The 21,849-nt window shown below is 31.5% G+C and overlaps 2 protein-coding genes across 3 annotated transcripts in view; one reads left to right on the forward strand and one right to left on the reverse strand.

Moving 5' to 3' along the window:
• Positions 1–21,849, reverse strand: part of LOC118182762 (dehydrogenase/reductase SDR family protein 7-like) — a 104,335-nt gene that overhangs the window by 52,449 nt on the left and 30,037 nt on the right. The gene's annotated exons all lie outside the window — the stretch shown is intronic.
• The window catches only part of Mppe (Metallophosphoesterase), a 54,776-nt gene that overhangs the window by 18,700 nt on the left and 14,227 nt on the right, over positions 1–21,849 (forward strand). For both annotated transcript variants that reach the window (XM_035352143.2, XM_035352145.2), the window contains exons 5-7: positions 155–274; positions 2,231–2,281; positions 8,031–8,205. In XM_035352143.2, coding sequence (XP_035208034.1) covers positions 155–274; positions 2,231–2,281; positions 8,031–8,205 — 346 coding nt within the window. The remainder of the gene's footprint in view (positions 1–154; positions 275–2,230; positions 2,282–8,030; positions 8,206–21,849) is intronic.

The raw sequence follows: 21,849 nt of genomic DNA on the forward strand, positions 1-21,849 counted from the left end.
ACAATTTGATAATGACCAGTCTGTTTTTTAAATTCTCCACATGGACATGATACAATAAATAAAGACCTACATTAGAAATGCAAAATTTTGCTAATATCTGTGCTATTTTAAAATAATACAAAGAATAATATTCATTATTTTATTGTTTATTTAGGTAAATTACATTACTCATTCTAATAAATACATGTCAGCACCAAATGTTTCCAGCGGCTCTTATAGGATAATACTGTCCCATATTCCTTTGACTCAGTTTTACAGTACTTTTGTTTCTAAGGTAAGAGGATTATTTCTTATATTTCTTCTCATATATTCCAAAATCTAAATCATTTATGTTTTAAAATAGATTGTTGAATTTTTTTTTTTTTTTTTTTTTTTTTTTTGTTGTTGTTGTTTTCCCTTCTTCATGTATATTATTTGATCATAACATTTTAAGAACTTTTTAAGTAATGGTTATCATAAATTTCTTCGTATTTGGGAATTCAGATTGTCTGAGAAGAGTGTACGTAATTTATCTTAACATTTCTATGTGTAATGACAGAAATGACAGGTTGAAGTATAATACCACTGTCTCTATTATCTAAATCTGGAAATAGTAACATTTTATATTTTTTTAATTTTTTGGCTAAGAAAATGTCACGCTTCACGTAACCCTACAATGCGACCACATTCAAAATTGTTTAGTTGTTTGTAAAGTCTTCGATATCGTCGTAATGGCATCTTTAGTTGCTTCTTTACAAAATTACAATGGCAGCAACAAAAAAAGATAAACTTTCCACCTCTGTTACTGCTTTTATACTTTGCGAATTGTGCACTAGAAATGTGCACTATGATCACAGTTCCTGTTCATTTGCCTTGAAACTTTGATCATTTGCGTGTTTGATCAAGATGTTTTTGCATTCCAAATTTCTTTGTCATCGCAAAAGTCCTTCTTGGTGCTTAGATTTTTTTGCAAAAGTGTGTAAAAGGAAAACAAGCAATACAGTAGCATTCTGGTGATTATTGGTAATAATAACTTTAGAACATCAGTTGGAAAGAACAATGGTCAAACTTTTCAGTAGTCTTTAAAGGTTTAGCAGAGCTAGAGTCAACAGCATTCAACTGGAAAGATGTTTGAATTCACCAGAAAAATGCTCATGCACATGTGACTTAACGAAAGATACCATTTCCAATAACCAATTCAAATAATCAAAGATACCATTTCGTATCATAGCTATAAGACACTAATCTGTCAACCAGATTCTCAATACTTCTTATCTCACAAAAAACCTGTAGCAAAGTGCTGCACAGATGTTTGTCTACTCAAAGCTACGAAATTTCTACTGTAAGGATAATTATAACCTTTATCATGATAGAAAAAAAAGCAACTGATTATTTTTATCAATAAATTTTTAATTGATAGAATCTGTTACCTTATGTTAAAAATGATAGACTTATGATTACCTAATAAAAAGATTGGCTTTTATCTTAGCCAAACCAGAAGCTTCAAAATGCACCATGATAACTTTAATGGGAGAAAAATGGCGATTTTGTTTTATTGCAGAATGGTAAATATGGCAATAAACTAGCACACTAGCCTTTTGATTTCCAGTGTTTACTATTTCCTGCAAAATCAGTTTCCGTTCACTTACAAAATAGTTTCCATTCACTATTTGGTAAATCACAACAATCCTTAAAGAAGGTAAAAAATTATAGACATGTGAAAGTTAATAGGGGAAATAATCATAGGTTAAAAAAAAAAAAAAAAAAAACTTGCAGAAAGTTTTTGGTGAGCCTGCAGCAAAGTGGCAGACTTTATTGGCCAAAATGTATCATATTTTTGGCATTTTCAAAAACGTCTGGTTCCCAGTAAGTACAAATATTGAAATATGTTATAATTTTTTTTTCTTTAAATTAAAGCATTGTAAATTAGAACATTAAATTTCTATAGTTTTTAGAACAAATGACTTGCACTTGCAAAAGATGCCTACTTGAGAGGAAAGTTACCTTCAGGGGTGAAGAGGCTTTCAAATCAAATCTGCCTGGTTTTAATTTATGTTATACATGCAGGAAACCTATGCTACCCCATTCAGCCACAAACTACCTATTCCCCGACAAAGTACCAGTAATTTATGATTTTTAGCTATTCACTCGCAGGTGGATCTTATACTTAATTAATAATATTGTATATAATGCAAATGAATGTTATATTTAAAAAGTATTGTATATCTCATAGTTTTATGTGCAATTTTAGGTAATTCCTTTTTTGGAACCTCATATAATTCTCTCAGCTCATGATCATAAGGTAAATAAGATTTATATAACCTTAATTTTGATATTAAAAATCTAATTGGTTAAAATGTTTTGTAGAGTAAATGTACACCTGTATATACCGGGTGATACATTTGAAAATTCAATAATTCACTGAATAATGTAGGTAGAGAGGTTAAAAACTGACACAAATGCTTTGAAATGTCATGGGGTTTTACTGAATTAAAAAATGTGCTTAAAACGGCCAACAGATGGTGCTTCATATGATAACAAAAGCAACAATTAACATAAAAATTCATTTTTAGCAAAGACTATGTTCTTTATAAATGTTCAACAAGATACGACCATTCATCAACAGTACTTGTAGTCAAGGGACAGTGTTGTTCACAGCACTGTACAGCATATCTCTAGCTATCGTGAGAAACTGCTGTCAGATGTGGTCTTTTAGCATCCCTAATGCATACCTGCCAACTTTTATGAATTTTTCGTAATTTTTACGAAAATGCGTTTGTCTTTACAATTTTACGATCGTAATCCATTTTTTATGATTTTTTTTTTTTTTCCTTTTTGAAGTGTTTTTAGTGATTTTTGTTGAAATTTTAGAATTTTTCGCCAATTTAGCATTTTTCGCCAATTGCATCGTGTTTTACCGACTACTTCGAATCCAGTAACCTGCGGTTTCTCCCAACTCGCCGCTTAACCAGCCAATCCAATGCGCTGAACTTGTTTCTCCCACTCTTTTAGTTGTGGGCGCCAGATTATTTTTTTCGCGTTTGCTTCAGCAGCAAGGGAATTACTCAGCTCAGACTCAGTGAGTGTGGATTGTCGCATTCTGTTTGTTTTTTGTTTGCATGTGCTACGAATTTTCTTAATACGTCGTTGTTACGAAATGAGTTCAAAAAAACCGTGTTCTCAATATTTTTGGCCTGCCTACAAAGCCGAATTTCCAACAATTAAAGAATCCTTCAAAGGAAATAACTATGAATTTCCAAAGAATTTTTGGCTAAAGCCAAAAAATGCAGTCTAAATTCATTGCAATAATTTTTTTGTGTAACATTAAGCTCTTGTTTTATGTTTCCTAATAAATTTTTTAGTTACTACTTAATTGAGATTTACTAATGTAAGTACAATTTTCTTTTTTCTATTTTTATAAATTGTTATTTTGTTAATATCAAAGCATGATATTAATTCTTCGTGTTCTTCTGAATTTTTATCTTTAGAGGTTGGCAGGTATGCTAATGAAGTTATAGGATCACAGTAGACTTGCGATTTCAGGAAATCCTGCAACCAATAATCACACGGATTGAGATCAGGGGAACTGAGAGACCAAGCATGACGGAAATGGCGGCTTAGCATGCAATCCTCATCAATCAAATGATGTGTACAAGAGATCTTTCACACGTGTAGCAATATGGGGTGAAGTGCCATCTTGCATATAAGTGATACATTACAGCAGGTGTTTATCAGCTAGACTAGGGATAATGCGATTCTGTTAGCATATCAGCGCACCTCATGCCTGTCACACTGATAGTTTGAATAGCAAAACCATACATTTCCTCAAAGAAAAAGGGTCCGATCATGATTGATGTAATAAAAACACATCACACCATGGCCAACACCCAGAGGCAAGGATAGAAAAGTGACCATGAAAGCAATGAATCCCTCTCTCACTACAACTCATTTCATACATGATTCTCATGTGGCATCACTGGCATTTTGCTGCCCAGTGCCATATGATGGCCTTCTTTTCGCTTTTTTTTTTTTTTTTTTCCTTCTCCTTCTTTCAATAAAACCCCATGTCATTTCCAGCATCTGTGTCGATTTTTACCTCTCTACCTGCATTATTCCATAAATTATTGAATTTTCAAATGTTAACAGACTTTTGGGGCACCCAGTACGTGTTTCAGATTTTCACTTTTCATAATAATGGTGCTTAAAATGCTCATATGTTAACAGTTTCAAAATTGTATCTGTGAATTTGTATTTTGTACTTGATTATCACAGCAGCAGTATTTAAAGCAGCAGGATATATCTGGTTGTAACAAAATTTTTCTGCCCCAAAAATATCTTAATAAAGTTTTAAAAAAAAATTTAAATAAAAAAACCAAGAAAGCAGTACTCTTAGTGCGGATAGTAATCACCACTCAATTCTATGATTTTTCTCCCAACATTTTGGTAATTTTTCAAAGCCTTTGGTCCAGAAACATGGTGGCTGCAAGTCCAAAAATAAATAAACCTCATGTTGGATGCCCCATGCAGAATGAAAGATGATAGCACCAGAAGATGTAGCTGAAGGTGTGAAAAAAGGAAGAAGTTGTAAGGAGCAATGTCAGAACTATATGGTGGGTGTCGCAAAAGATCCCATTCGAGTCCCTACAGAAGTTCAGCCAGTGAATGCAGACACATGTGCTTTTATATTATCTTGATAGAACATTACTTTATTGTGCCAGAACTCAGTTCGACATTTTTCCTTGGTAGCAGTGTCAACATGGACTAGCATATTGCTGTACACCTTACTGTCAATGGTTTTACCTTTTCCCAGATCCTCTTTGTGGATGATACCACAGCAGCCCCAAAAGATACAAAACATGATCTTCCTGTTAGTCAAATAGTGCTGTACGATGATGCCAAGGGGCTCACCGGACCCCCTTTTCGGCCTGTGTTGTTCAAGTAAATCCGCTTTTCATCACAAGATGCCGATCCGGTCCAGAACTGTGTCCTTGCACTGATATTCAAGCAGATTAGTGCAGGCTGGAACACATCTGTCCTTATCAACTTGAGTCAGCTCATGTGACACCCAGCGATTGATCTTGTACGTCAAGTTAATGCAATGCTTAGTGGGACTAATGGACATAGCACTTATGTTTAACTCCTGAGCAAGCTCTCGAGTGGTTGCATACTGATCTTCTTCCACAAGTTCTCGCAATCAGCATCAACATCAGTAGGGTGGGCAGAGTACTGTACTTCTTGAATGTCATCGCTCTTGTTTTGAAGGTACCAGACCTTAACAGTGTCATATGATACAACATTAGTACCTAAAACTGATTAGGTGGCATTCTGTACCTGACATTTTGCAACAGAACTGCAAGTAAATGATGGTTCTAATCTGGTAGATTAGGCACCATTAGTTCCATTTCAGACACCTTAATAATAATGTTTATATATATAAAATAATTTATTTACTAAAGAAATATTGGATATATTATCTCCTAATATAAATTTAGTAGAATGTATCAAAATGATGGAACCCATAAGTAGGAAGTTAAAATCCGAAAATTGTTTTTTAAAGGTACTTGAATGTAAATCATGAAAAAACTTTTAAAGGGGACTTGAATTTAAATCATGAATAACAAAATTTCAAACTTTGAAAAATTTAAAAATTAAAAAAAACAAGTAATTATTGCTATTGGTCGGAAATTAGTTGACTTTTCAAGGGGAACAAACCAACTCCTTTTCAATGAACAATAATTAATAAATGCAAAGGTGTTTCGTCTTTTACTCAAGTAAAAATAATAATGCCAAACTGGCAAATTAAGTTAGGCTAAAATTGTAGTTCCATGAAGTGATAGGATTTATAGCCAAAGTAGAGTATTAAAGAACTCATTCTAAATAAAGCATTTTCGCTAATACAAGATTCTTTAGAAATTTTGAGTGAAAATCCGATTTATGTAGTAAAATTTACAATATACTTGAGTAAATGTTCTCTGACACCTTTGCTTTTATGCATGTTAATTCAAGACTATTTTTATAAAAATAAACATAATAAACAGTGGTAATCTTAACTGGAATTATGAAATAAAACTCAATTGTAATAAACATAAAAAACATAACTATGCTATCTTTGCAAAAACAAATCAAATAAAAGTTTAAAAATTGAAATATGTATAATAAAAAATAGTGAAATGTTAAATGTACATGAAATATAAAAGGCCAGAAAATGCATTAATTAGCTTACTTTCTTTTTAGTGGGATGTTGGTGAAGTGTGCTCTTCTGTGTCTTACTTAGAAGGGGGGTGTCCGAAATGCTGTTATCGGCAGTGGGAATACTTTTAATTATTACAGGCAGTGAATCTTTGAGAAGCTATTTTGGGTACGTGGGAGGGACTTGAAATGTTTGAGGGAGGTTTGTTGTGGAGTTCTTATGTGAGAGAAAATGTCTGTTAAAATTTTGAATGTACTACTGAATGGAAATTAATTAATTTCTGGCTAATTATCATGTTGGAACAAGTAGGAAAAAAAGAAGGCAAAAAAGTAATTTTCACTATCAGTGAGCTATTTGACAGACTATAGAATATGAAATAGGCTCATTTTTTTAGTAACAGCATAAGAAAAGTCTGAAAACAAAGATTTTTTACAATTTTGTAATTATGCTATGTACAAATCCTCCAACTGATAGTCATCCAACTTATACCGCCTTCTCCGGTTTAGGAACAAATTATCATATCCTTATCAGTTAAAGGATTTAGAGTGAGTATTTAACGCCTGCCCTTTAAAGACAATGGTTAATAAATCGATTAGGTATTAGATTATTTTTGAGAATTTTAATAAGGAGCATAATTTCACATTGTAGATCTATCGTATCTGTGCAGATATTTTTAATATGTTGTATTTGATTTAAGATAGTATTACTGATAACTTTTTTGGAGATGTTGGAAGTCAAATTTATTAATTTGTTAGTATTGAAATGGAACTTTCATATTTTGTCGAACAGTGAAATTTTTTTGTAGTTAATTATTTGAAGATCAAGATAGTCTATGTTATTTTGCGAATGATTAGTTTTATTAAGGTATTCTGGATAAATCTTGGAGTGTTGAATCTTATTCAAATTATTAAATGTATAAGATCATCTATCTATCTATAAGTGTGCTTGTAGTAATTTAATTCTTGCTGTTGTAAATTTTTTGGGGAGATAAACTCTCAATATATATATATATATAAATTTCACAACACGGTGTTCTAAAGCAAGTCTCTTTCTTTCGAATGGCAAAAATCATTTGACAAAATATGATTAAATGCTCCAACGCAAACCAATTGCGCATATGATATTTGCAAAGGTGGGAACTTTCATTAAAACCCGGTGTATATATATATATATATATATGCAATAAACACACAATTTAGAAGTACTGATGTAGGAACACTAAGACGTAGAAACACAAAAAAATACTGATGATGAAACTTGTAGATGGCATGTTGAAGTGGAAGCATTCCAATTGCATAGTATGTTGAGTTTGCAATATCTAAGAAACCTGGCAATCGAGGCAGTTTTAATTCCATTTTTATTTGCAATTGACATTTGTGGCGACAGTTCGCTTAGCACTTTAGTCGTGCCTATTCAAGAACATTTATATTTTTTATATTATTGTGACAAGAAATGAGCCACCCTGAAATCTTGAAAACCACTGATAAATGGCTGTTTTCTTTAAAGAGTCATACCCATAAACTGTTAAGGTTAACAAAGTATCTGGAACAGATTTCCTCGATCTGCACATGAACTGATGTTCGGCCTTTGTTCGAACTTTAACATCGTACCAACTGATGACCACACCCTCCTACCTTCAGCTACTTTACCTGTTATGAATTCCATTTGTAAATAAATATAGTGGTAGTAAAAAGTAAATTAATTATTTGAGGTGATAAAGAGTTACAATGAAATTCCAGGAACTTTTTGACTGCCCCTCATATGTCAATAAATAATATGATGAATATTTTTTAAATCCTTGAAAAACTTATATTTTTGTTTCTTGACCTGGAAAAGTAATATGCAGGTATCTCTTTTACAGTCACAGTACATTATTTCAGAAAGAAAGACTAGTATTCCAAAGCAAATGGCTCCTGTTACTGATTTCAATTCCTTCCTTTTCAATATTACAGAAACTACTGTTCATGAAATAGTAGTTCCAACTTGTTCATATAGAATGGGTACAAGCCAGATGGGATATGGTGCTTTAGAGATAAGTATGTTTTTCTAATTTACTATTTTAAATTTGTGATAATAAGTGCATATGATATGGCTGTAGACAGTGTTGAGTTTTTTCTGGAAGAAACAGGACATTTGCAGAAATTGGAAGAAATGAACAATGATTCTCTCTTAGTAACCATGGTAATGGGGTAAATCTGTGTACAACAGTTTAACTTACTTAGAAATAAATGATAATTTTATTATTTCTACTATAAAATGCAAAATAATTAAATTTCTGCAAAAATTTGTATGAAAAGTGTGATAGAATTCTTATTTATTTGCTGATGTAATATTTAGTTGAATTTTATTCATCCAACAGAGTTTATATAGTTCTTAAGAGTCCTAAAAGTCTTTAGGTGTTTCGAAAACAATTTTTGATTCTTAAAAGTCCTTAAGTTTGGCTGAAATCAGCATAAGATCCTTAATTTTAATCATCTGAAATTTGTGCCATTTTGAGTGTGAATGAGCATTCTATAGGCATAATTTTTGGCAGTTCACTGACAAATATGTATTTTATGGATTATTGTTTGAATTTATTCCTACTTTTAATATAAATGTTGTATTTAAGTTTCTGGATAAGAAGGGGAACAAGCATTGTGAAATCATTTTCCTTTTTGTAGATGTGAATTCTTTTATTAAACTACTGTAAATTTGGGGATTTGTCCCCAAATTTTTGGGTTTTTTTTTTATTTTGGGTTTGGGTTTGGGTTTTGGGTTTCAGTTTGGTGAATTTAAGGTCAATTTCTATACAAAATTTTCAATTCAGAGAGTTGTGAATTTTTTAACTACTTTTTAAGCATTATAACATTGATAAATTTCATTAAAATAATGATAATATATTAAAATTATACTTAAGAAATAACATTAAAATAAAACATTTTTATTATATGTCATACATTTTTATTTTTGTTGTATTTATTGTATAGAAAAGACTGAATAAAAAAAATGCATGCCAACATTTAACACTCCATCAGAAATTCTAAACACCTTCTATTTTTAAATTTTTTAAAAAATTTGCTGTTGAATTGTATGGAGTGTAACTGGAAAGAAAATTATGCTTAATAAAGCTAAAAAGACAAAAAGAAATGGATTAGCGAGAGTGAGTGTAACGGTAGACTGCGAGCTTGTAGCAGCTCCCTCTATGTATAATATTATCTTTGTTGTTGTGAAGTTTAGTTTCTCTGGATTGGCAACAAGAAAAATGTAAATAAAGATGAGTTCAGTTTGATGTAACTCTAATGACTTCTTTTACTATTGTGAATTAAAATATGATGTAACCATTTTGGAATTATCATTTAAGTTATTAAATTATTCTATATGTTGACTCAGCATAACGTCCACAACAAGCTCAGCGAGAGATTAGAAAAATCTTAACAAATGCTATTTGATCAAAATCGTAAAAACAACCTTGTATTTAGCGTAGGTATAATGAAACACTCAATCGATTTCGAGGGCAGCTAAAGGTCCCTCCTCATCAGGAGAAAGAAATACCTAGAAAATAAAATAAAGGAGAAGAAGTCACAGAAACACATGGTCCTTATCAGCCCACGTGTTTTTGTGACTTCTTCTCCTTTATTTTATTTTCTAGGTATTTCTTTCTCCTGATGAGGAGGGACCTTTAGCTGCCCTCGAAATCGATTGAGTGTTTCATTATACCTACGCTAAATACAAGGTTGTTTTTACGATTTTGATTGTCACATTAGCGTGTTTCTCTTCTAATCTAAATGCTATTTGGCTACCATTAAAATCTGAGCCCTTTCATACTTTTTTGTACTCAAATTTGTTTATAATTTTTTTTAATAATGTGCATCTTATTTACAAACCTGTTATATTTGTAGGATGGTATCACAAAAGTGAATTTAATTTGTTCATTAATGATCCTTAAAAGTACTTAATTTCTATGTGTAGAAATGTTTAAGAACCCTGTTTCAAGCATATTGGGTCAATATGAAAATGTTCATTACACTGCATGCAATTTTTGAAATTCCATGTAAACTGTGGAATACAGTTGCTTTAAAGCAGTTATCCAATGTCATTAGGATTAGAATGAATTTTGTTTCTTTTAGATTTATCCATTGGCTATTATTTAAAAAAATTACCACATATAACAACAGAAAAAAGTTCTATTCTGTTATATGTTTTACTGGCTTAATGATCAAGATCCAGTTTTGCAATAATTCCAAATTGAATTTTTTCCATTCTTTCTGAATAAATGCATTAACCCCTTGGGTACAGATTTATTTGAGAAAATATTTGCATGTGGAACAGATATAATTTTTGGTTGCGATTCATCAATAGCTACTTCACTATCAGGAGTATAAATGTAACAAAATTTATTATTTAGGTAATCCACTATATTTCTAATATTTCTTCGCGTGGCATAGTAAAAATTGGAGTACTTATTGCATATATTTTTGACCAATACATATGCATTTTTGGCTTCTTCATTTTCGACATCAAGATGCATAATCCAATATAAGCTTTCATTTCATCAGAACTTACAGGAAACCACCTTTGGTTTTATATATATATGTGTGTGTGTTGTGTGTTACATAACCTTCTTTTTCTATCACTTGTCTGGCATATCTATTCATCTCTTCTGTCTGGCATATCTATTCATATACATATATATATAGTGTCCCAAAAATTTTCATTCAAGACTTCTTTCAAAACATCTAAAGGCGTAGGATTACCATCTAGTCTATGCAGGCTCAAAGGATTAATTCCAGATATTTCGGAAAAAATTTTTATATCGGCTACATTTCCTTCTTCTTCTTAAATCCATTCCTCTGATTTTGGTTCACGAGAAGATTCACTATCACTGCTTGATAGACATCTTGTGCATCTTCAAAACCTTGGTTTTATATGAATAAATTGTCAATTCAATTGTCAATTACAATTGTCATCATTTCTGGTTCACGAGAAGCTTCACTATCACTGCTCGATAGACGTCTTGTACATCTTCGAAACCTTGATATTATATTACACTTGTCATCATTTTCTAGTTCAATATCGTCTTCATCACCTTCGCATTGTATTTCATTGTAATTGTCAATTTCAGGATCACTAAGCAATTCTTCTTTAGATTTCTCAAATTCACTTTTGGTATCACTATCATAAAATATATTCTTTGTTTTTGACATAATGGGGCAGTGTATCACAAATAATGTTCACCGAAATACTGTAATTGCCTCTTCTATTATGACTGATACAAGCTACAATGAAATGAACAGAATTGCGCTTAACCTCAAATAACGTTTTAGACACGTTATCCGCTCCTATTGAAAACAAGTGAATGACGTCTCTCAGACGTCAAATGTACCCAAGAGTTGAATTTTTGGTTTGACGTCTTAGACACATCATCCGCTCTTAGGGGGGGGGGAAGTGAATGACATGTCTCAGATGTCAAATGTACCCAAGGGGTTAATTTTTTATTTTTATTATCTGTGTTGGTTAAAATTCAGTTTCAGAATCAATCAAAAGTAAAAGGCTTTTCACAGCAAATGAAAAATATTTACAAGACTCTCTGTGATCTTATATATTAAACACGGTAATTTGTTTAATGCAGTTTCAAGTTTCAAATTGTACAGAGGAATGACAAATGTATTTCGACTCATTAATTGAGCAGTTTAGCATTTCAGACACTTACGCCTTGGCAAGTTCTGTTTGAAGCAAGGGAGATTAATGTTATGTTTTTCTTATTTTTTTTTTTTTGCATTTCTACCTGCAATGCTTCCAAATGTTCACTTTTCACTGCAGCTTTTTTTGGATTTTTAACTTTAATTTTATTTTTAAAAATTTTATTTTTAAATTTGTTTTAATGTGTTTAAGATTCCTATACAAAAGTCTTACTTATTTTAACACCTTTAATTTCTTCACTACACCGATATTCCGGATTGCTTTTTCCGTATTTTTCAAACTTTATATATGTGTTTGTATATAAACTAACAGAGAAGTATATATTCAGCAGTATTAAAGTCAATTTTTCCCTCTTTTCAATTTGTTCATTCAAATTTATATATATATATATAAAAAAAAAAAAAAAAAAAAAAAAAAAAATTTTTACAGGAAATAGCAAAAAAATTTCTGTCTTGTTTATGAAAATAAATACAAGTAATTAAGATTGGTAATGATTGCATTAAATTTAAATTGCTTCCAGTTTTACAAAACGGAAAGCCCCTTAAGGGCTGTGTTTTTCTGAAGTCATTCAGCCATTTATACTGCTTGTGTCATGCCGCATGGCCAAAAAATAATCATTACTTTTATTAATTTTAGGCAGATAACCTTCAGGTGCTTTTCCATAATCAAATAAACCAAACTACTTTTATTAACAGATATCCATCATGTTTCTGCATGATATACAGGGAAGTATTTGCTGTCTTGTACTCTTACATCACAATTTAGTTGTTTGAATATTAGTAGTGTCTACAAGATTGACACAGTTCTTTCAATGGTTTACTGTTCGATGATCAATTTGGGATGGTTAAGGGTTTGTGCAACCTCTTCAACAGTGCATCAGAAATCCTGGTCTTTGATACTTTGGAATTAGTTGTCATCTGCCATGGTTGATTGTCCAGACCTTGCTTGGTCTCGGGTAAGGTAAGATCTCATCCAAATCTGCAGAACTAGAAGTTCATTGTCCATCTTGTACTAAGATTATTCTTGTAGACTGTTTAAGTTTTTTTTTGTGGTATTAGCAATAATCGTTTTTTAAAAAATAAATAAATAATGAAGCACAATTTGTCATGCGTGTTTGTTCAGATTGTTCATTTTCAGTGCTTCTGTAGTGAAATTAGTGCAGCTAACATGGCATGCAGGCAATCTGGGGGAAGGAAGACATCGTCCTTTAATGGTAAAAAAGCAGTTGGGAGAAATACAGGTGCATTGCTCATGACCTTGGAATGTGAGAGCTGGCACATGTATGGGTAGTGCAAAATTTTGTTAACAACACAATATTTATGAATTTAAAAATACAAGTAAAATATTAAATATATTTGTACATTTGTAGAGATGGTAAAGTTGGTGCTTTTTTCAGCAGCAAGCAGTTTCATTTAGGTGGAATTTGTAGAATAAACATAATAAAGTAACCAATTCGTATTTGCAGCAGTACAATGAGTAATAAAAAGTGACATGCAATGCCTATTAACTGGATAAGGCAGGTGTGAGAATAGTAAGTGCTTTGGCTGTTGGATTAAAGAATGGATACTTTATTTCTCAATCGATAAACATACTATCATTTTATTACTATTGGTTGATAGAGTGCAATGTCCATAATTCGGACTCGTCGGGACTTTGGTGATTCCAGATTATAGATCATCAATTTAAATCTGGTAAGATGGCATGCAGAAATAATACAATTAAAAATATGAAACCATAATTTACGAAATAAAGAGCAATCATAATCTAAAGGGTATCAAAATTTACAAAAAAAAAAGTTTAATATTTATTTGTTTACTTTAGTAAACATTTCTATCAACGTAAGTTGTTTAAGTTGCTTCATTTTTTTGTGCAAATACTTTCTCTTTAATTCTATAAACAGGCATAATTTCTTGTTTAGTTACAAAGTTCCACTGTTCAAGTCCTGTAATTGCTGTGTCGAGAATACCGACTAACTTGTTAATTGAAATTTTTTCGTTTTCAATAACATTCTCTGTTACTTTCTTCACTATCAAAAGCGCACATGGGTAAACGCTTTACTGGCTTTACACGTGCGCATCAAACGCGAATGCGTAAGTTTGTGGCTTTGAGGTCTGGATTATAGATCATTCTGGATAATGGACGTCCGAATGAGAGACTTTGTACTGTATAAGTTTTGATTATTATTTGATAAAATACTTCAGTTTCACATTTTCTATAATGGAAGTATGTACACTGCTCAAAAAAAAAAATGGGACAGTGCTATATCTCCCGTTCTATTGGGCCGATTGACAAAATTCAAACTGCGTTTTTCATGTCTCGAAAGCGCGACTTAGGATATATATTAGATTTATATATAGCACTATTCTAACATAGGTATTTTGACACAAAATCGGACTTTTTCTGAAATAACATACCAATTTTTTTTCATATTTCGATTCTACGACTCAAATTATGCCAAAATACCAAGTTTTGTAAAAATCGTACGAATAGTTTTTAAAATATTAGCTCTCAAAATTTTAGCTCCTCAATGTTAATTGAATTTGGCAAATATTTATTAATATCTCTTTTTTTATTAAACTTTTTTGATTTTTTCTCTCACATTTCGAAATTTTGGTTCATTCCAAATAAAATTTACCCATTTTTTGCGTTTTATTTTTTTAATTTCTATTTTTAAATAATTTCTATAGATTTTTCGAAAAAAATTTTGAATTATAACCTATAAAATTTTTACCATCATCTTAAAGTAGGTGTATTTTTAAGCATATCTGCAAAAAATTAGACTTTTTAATTCAAAATTTTCTAAGATATACACGAATTTAGATAATTTCGCGTTTTGAAATTTGGCACCTTTTTTTTGAGCGATAATAACGCCAAATGTGGTCTATGGATTTTTGTTAAACTGAATTGCCACAGCTATTTTTAACCTTAAACTTCAAGCAAAATTTTACGAAGAATTAATTATATGACATTTTTTCCCTCAATGATGCGTAATAAATATTTATTAATACTATATGAAAGGCTATTTTTTAAATTATAGATGATATTATTCAAATTTTTAATTATTTTTTTAAATTTCTCTCGTATCTTTTCTTTTTTTAAAATATTTAAGAGTAAGTTTTTGTAAGAGTAAATTTTTACCTTTGGCGTTTTATCGTCTGCTACTTACTTCGTTTAAATCGAATTGTCTAAAACTGAGAATTTTCGTTTGATATTTATTTGAATTTTATGACATTAACTGCATAATTTATTTCTAAACAAACTGTTGCTTTTGAAGTGGCTGAAAGAGCGGCTGATATTATCATCCATATTTTTAAAGCACAATATATTTTTATAGAAACATAATATTTAGAATAATCATTTTTTATAAAAGTCAAATTATGATATAAACATACAACCCTCTAGAGAATGAATTAATGGAAGTTCAATGGTTATGTAGAAATGATCTGCAGTTACTTAATGGCTGAATAAGTCAGCAGATTCTGTGGACAAGTAAGAATAATTATATAAATGACATCCAACATTCTGGATTCAATAAACAACGAGGATACAATGTTTACTAAATGAATTTAAAAAGTTTTAAAACATAAAAAATCAACTCATTTTTTTTCCTAAAACGTATTTTTGTGCGTAGCGTATTTTCATTATACCCTTAAAATTCTAATTTAGAATGTAATTGTCAAGAACTGAATCCTAATCATCAGTAATATAATAAGTAATTATTACGGTTATTAATAAATCCTTCTTATAAAGTAATTGCAAATATTTCAAAAAAACTTTCTGTCTGAATGCAAACATTTTTCTATGCAAATATTTTTAATTTTATATTAATCAAGATTGCACACCATATTACTTATTTCCACTTCAATTCTTACCGTCAGTTTTAGTAAAATTTACAAATCAATTATATTTAATTAAGGATTGGATTGGATTATTTAATTATGGCAAAGCACATGAGGGCTATCTGCCTAAAGGGAGGGATGCCTTCGTGGAGGACTTTCTAAGGGAAACTGGCTCGTATACACGTTACACATGGGGAAAACTACGAAACCGCCCATGCGGCCAGCCCGTTCGCGGGATTCGAACCTCGGACTGAACTACCAGTGTTCAGCGTCTTTACCGCTCGGCCGTTGGTGGGCTATTTAATTAAGGAATGACCATCTAAGTTAAGAAGTTAAGAAACAGCGTACCGTAACAACATTTCAATTATTGGCGCCGTATCTTTCATGTTACTCCCGATTGGCTAGCTACATGATTTTTAATGAGTATTCGGATTTTACTAGTAACTTCACTTGGAAATCGCGCTTAAACTAGGTTAGTTGGTTATTGGAACATAGAAAGAACATGGGAGCTATTTGATTAAGATGCTTTCATAGAGAATCTTTGTAAAGAGAACCTAAAAAACTAAGAAAACCAACCATGCAGCCTGGGTTAGACTGAGCAGCAAACAATTAGTATTTAACAATCTTTTTTTTTTTTTTTTTTTTTTTTTTTTTTCAAATGCTAGGCAACTGATGAGGCTCCAATTTAATATTTTATTTGTAAATATTTAAAATATTGTTGTATTCTTAGACACAAAAAGCAGAATTTAAGTTTTGTTAACTCGTTAGTAAACTACCAAGCCGCAGTGCAAATGAATATTCAATTTCTTTGGCAATAATTGCATTCACTTAATATTCTTGGAATATGAGCTAAAGAAGGAACGTTCTCGGAAGATTAAAGAAGTGTTTAAATCCAGTGATATTAGGTTTGTCTTACAAGCTCAGGATCAAAACGATTCTGCAATTGCCCGAGTAGTTGACTTGTAAATGGATGTGAATTAAGCAGATGACTTTTAATCTTACGTTATTCAGCCAGAAAACGTATTCCAAATGTTTTGTATTGCATGACAATGCATCTTTTCATTATTCAATAACCAGTCGGAGAACCGCTTGTGTTCCGAAAATATTATGTGTACTCAATCGTCCTGCATGTTCTTCAAATTTGTCTTCTTGTGATTTTTTTTCTTTCCCAAAAACTAAAGTTGCCTCTCAAAGGAATGTTTTTTGACATTGAAGAGACAAAATTAATATGACATCTACTTTTAGAGGCATGTCAAAAACAGATCTCTACAAACCTTCTCTTCCATTACATGTTGTGCAGTCAGACAAAAAGTTACATCAGCGTAAATTCTATAATCTATTTTTATTACACTTTGATTACTTTATTAACATACAGTGAATATATACTAAATCTTTTACTTTAGCTTAAGTAATTCGGAATTTTTGACGGAATTGTTGTCGGAACTAGGACTTAGAAGATAAGTCAAATTAAATATTTCGATAACCCAATAAATTCAAGTTCGAAATTTCAATATTTTATTTTCGGAGGGAGGGGAAATATTTTCAGTTTTGGTCCATTATACTAAGTATATTTGCTTCGATTTTTTATTTTTCCATAAAAGCGAAAATTTTGCGCATGGTATACATATAACGCATAGCTTCAAATTAAAATTTAATAATATACAGAGTGGTTATAATTAAAGTTCCACATTGAAACGGTCATAAAAGGAAAACTACTGGATCAAATGTTATCAAACTTGGAAATCATGTAAAGGAGGTCATGGGAATTTATTTTCAGCGAAAAAAAGGAAGTTCGAAACATCACCACCAGGGGGGAAATGGCACTGTATGCAATATTGTTAAACGAAATATGGGTCGGAATCTAACTTAACCTTTTGTTAAACGTGTTTAATATGTTGTATACCCTTAAGAAACTTTGAAGTAGGCAAATTACCATCTAAAGACGTTAAATTCGATAAATGTCGAGTGCGCCATCCCTGTAAGTGAGAATTTCGTCCGTGAAAAACACGAATTTGCGATTAGAAAATGTGAGATCGCAAATCACTCTCACAAGCGTGTACAATCTGGAAATCGTTTTCTTACAGATCGCTAATTTGTAATTTTTTAAGCCTGAATTCAGCACTAAAACATGAAGATACTGATTCAAAACGCTTTTAATCGATTTGGGCCAAAGAAATCTCTCATGTTATCTATCTAGTTCCATTGCATTCTCCTACTGCATTCGATTGCATAACAGTCATTTCACATCGTTTACTGTTGAATGACAGCTAGTTTTATAACTGAACCATTTTTTTCTGAAGAGCAGTCGACAGCTGGACCACTGCGATTGCAGCTCACTTAGAGCCAATATTAAAATGTTTCGTGATACATGAACTGCAGTAACGTGGCATTTTAGATACTACGATTTTTATGCAGGGCTGGGCACCACCTCAAGAGTGTCGCATAGTTACTTAGGCAACATTTCACGAATGAACGTCTTATAGGCCAACACTTCCCTTCTTCCCACCAGACCTCAACCTCTGTGACTTTTGTCTATGAGGTTATCTCAAAAGCACTGTTTATGGTGATAATCTAAACAATTTGGCAGAAATGAAAAATGTGACACACTGATAACATTCCTCCTCATATGCTATGTGTAACGTGTATACGAGCCAGTTTCCCTTAAAAAGTCCTCCACGAAGTCATTCCTCCCTTAAGGCAGATAGCCCTCGAGTGCTTTGCCGTAATCTAATAAACAAACCAAAACCAGACCTGATATGCTAAGAGCTGCTGTTGAGAATGCAGTAACATGATTTAACTTGCTTTCGTAAAATGCTGGACGCTACATTGAACATGCTTTGTAACACGTTTCGGAAAATATTAAACACATTTTAAACAGATGTTTTCGTGTCTTATTTCATTTAACAATATTGTATACAGCGCCATTTTTCCCCTGATGGTGAGTTTTTGAACTCTTTTTTTTTCCGCCGAAAATAAATTCTCATAACCTCCTTTACACGATTCCCAAGTTTGATAACATTTGGTCCAGTAGTTTTCCTTTTATGACCATTTCAAAGTGGAACTTTAATAATAACCACCATGTAAAATAAGCTTTAAAAGTCTGACAGTTTGGTTCAAGTCCCAACTTTAAAAAATATATATATAAATATAAATTTTTATATTAATTCTCTTAGAAAGCATGTTTTAAGAAGCTAATTTTTCTCTCGCGTTATAGATTGTATAAAAAAACATGATCTTTAATATGATTTAGATTGTTTCAGCCGATATAAGAATCGGGTTACTCTGTGGTGCAGAATAAACCCTGCTGGACTGTTTTATTTCTTTGTCATTTAGCAAAAATCTTTTAATTAAAATATTTATCCTTTGGACTTCGCTTTAAACTTTATTTATAGCTAAAATGACTAGAAAATGAAAAGCTGTCTTTAGCTGAAACGCAATTCATATAATTGATATTTTAAAAAATTGACAAGAATGCAAAATGTATGGAAGTCTAGCAGTCGAAAAATCTTAATTTTCTTGTGTGAGCACTGAAAATAACTGTAGAAGGAAAGAAGAAAATTATGGAGAAAAGTAAGCAAAAATTTGCAGGGAAATTTGGCTGTCAGACGTGCCAAGATGTTCAAAAAGTTGGACGCTTTCGAATATACTTTCAGGATACTTCAAAGAATTTAGGTGTTCAAAGAGAAAACACTTGGAGGAGTACACCAGCAAATACCATCAATTGAGCTTGTGTTAACAGAAAAGACAAAACGATATCATTGCAGATTAAAGTGAAGAGCGACTGGTTTTAAACTATATGGTTGTGTAAATTACGTTATAGAACATCATATCATATCATAAATGGTGAATCCCATGATTTCCTCAGTCGAATTATTTGAAGATTCAGGAGTTTATCCAGTGATGTATGTGGATGTCACTTAAAGATGTTTTTTCCCTTCCTGATGAAACAGCGGCCGAGCGGTAAAGTCGCTGAACACTGGTAGTTCGGTCCGAGGTTCGAATCCCGCGAACGGGCTGGCTGCATGGCGTTTTCGTGGTTTTCCCCATGTGTAATGTGTATGCGAGCCAGTTTCCCTTAGAAAGTCCTCCACGAAGGCATCCCTCCCCTTAGGCAGATAGCCATAGTGTGCTTTGTCATAATAAAATAAACCAAAACCTTTTGATGAAACCAGTCTTTCCTTTCATCTCATACCTTCAAAATGTGTAGCCTCTAAAGACTGATAAAGGCTCTGACGAAATACTTCGTGAAGAACTTTCTAAGGGAAACCAGCTGTCATACGCGGTACACATGAGAAAATCCACGAAAATGCCCATGCAACCAGCCCGTTTACCGGGGTTCGAACCCCGGAGTGAACTACCAGTGTTCAGCAACTTTACCGCTCGGCCGTTTGTGGGCCTTTATGAAATGGAAGGCGATAACTTTATTTAAAATGATTGTCAGAAATACCAAAATGTTTCGAAAAGTTAGATACTTTTCAATATACTTTCAGAATGCTTAAAGAAACAGAGAAGAAAAATAAATTTTTTCGTAAAATTAAGTATTCGTTTTTTTTAAATTTAAAACTTTTCAATCTTATGATATTTGATTCTTGCGATTTAAAAAATAAAATATTTGACTAAAATATGAATAACATTTTAAGAAACCAAATGTAGAATAAAATTGTGTAAAGCAATGGGTACAATGATAAAACTGTTTAAAGCAGTGTATGCAAGTCATCCTAAGTTAAAATATCGGTTATACATCTCTCTTATTTATATATATTTTTTCTGAACGGAACATTGAAAGGCGTGTAAAACTGTGCTTTACTGTATTTTCTCTTTTAATATAGTATGCAGTTTTCAAACGCATCGTAGTCTGGGTTACAAAGTATTCTTCCGAAAAAAACGCAGTTCAAATAAGTAAAATCAAATTCTGGAAAATTGATATTAATAAATATATTTAAAATGCTCAGTTCGAAGGAATAAATAGAAAATTTTAAAACAATTATCTGAAGAGACAATGCAACACAAACAATTAAAATAAAAGTATAAAAATTTAAAAATGACCTAAAATAATAGCTATGACGAAAAATATATATAAAGAAAACTATTTGAAAAAAAATAATAATAATAAAATAAACGCTGCACCTTTATTTACGCAGTTCGAATAGGTAAATAGAAATTTTTAAAACAGTTATTTGGAAAAAAAAAAAAAAAAGTGCAACTTAAACAATTAAAATGAAATTCGAAAAGAAAAATTACTTAAAATAATAAGTTATAATTAAAAATATAATATAAAGAATATTATTTGGAGAAAAGGAACGATGGTGACTTTTTTTCCTAAGGAAACTAGGTTGCCATATATTAAGAAGTTCGCCAAGTGAAGTATTCTTGGCGCAAACTGACAAAAAAGTGCCAACATAAATTTGTGAATTTCTCCGTAAATTTCGCTCCAAATTTTACAAAATTTCATATTTAGGCGTAATTTGAGTCGTAGAATAGAAATATGTAAAAAAATTGGTATGTTATTTCAGAAAAAGTCCGATTTTGTGTCAAAATACCTATGTTAGAATAGTGCTATATATAAATCTAATATATATCCTAAGTCGCGCTTTTGAGACATGAAGAACGCAATTTGAATTTTGTCAATCGGCCCAGTAGATCGGGAGATATAGGACTGTCCCTTTTTTTTTTTTTTTTTTTAGCAGTGTACATTAGGTATATTATGTAAAAATCATTTAACAGGTAATAATTTTGGAATGATACACTTCAAAATGATTGATTACAAACATGTACTATTTTTGGGGTGAAAAGAGAAAATAACCAATTAGAAAGGAGACTTTGGAGGCTATTATAAAAGTAAAGATAAGACTTTAACTTATATATTTGTGTGTGAATGAATGAATAAGGTAATATATATTGTTGTTTACGTATGGGTTCATAATAGATTAAATGCACACAGGTCCAGTGACAGGTTAATCTTTTTTTTTTTAATCAAATGAAACACTTCAAAATTTTGGAATTTTCCACAGAAATACTCGGTGTTTGCAGTATCACAGAGTACAATCAGTAGTTACACTTCGAACTACTAAGAGCGTTAAAAAATCAATGTAAAGCACAGCTAAAGAGAAAGGTAATCTGGGGATATCTCATTTCATGCTAAATCAACAATTCACCACAACA

This window comes from Stegodyphus dumicola, chromosome 10 (assembly GCF_044657685.1).
Source record: "Stegodyphus dumicola isolate Sdum_Otavi_A_Nest chromosome 10, ASM4465768v1".
NCBI lineage: Eukaryota > Metazoa > Arthropoda > Arachnida > Araneae > Eresidae > Stegodyphus > Stegodyphus dumicola.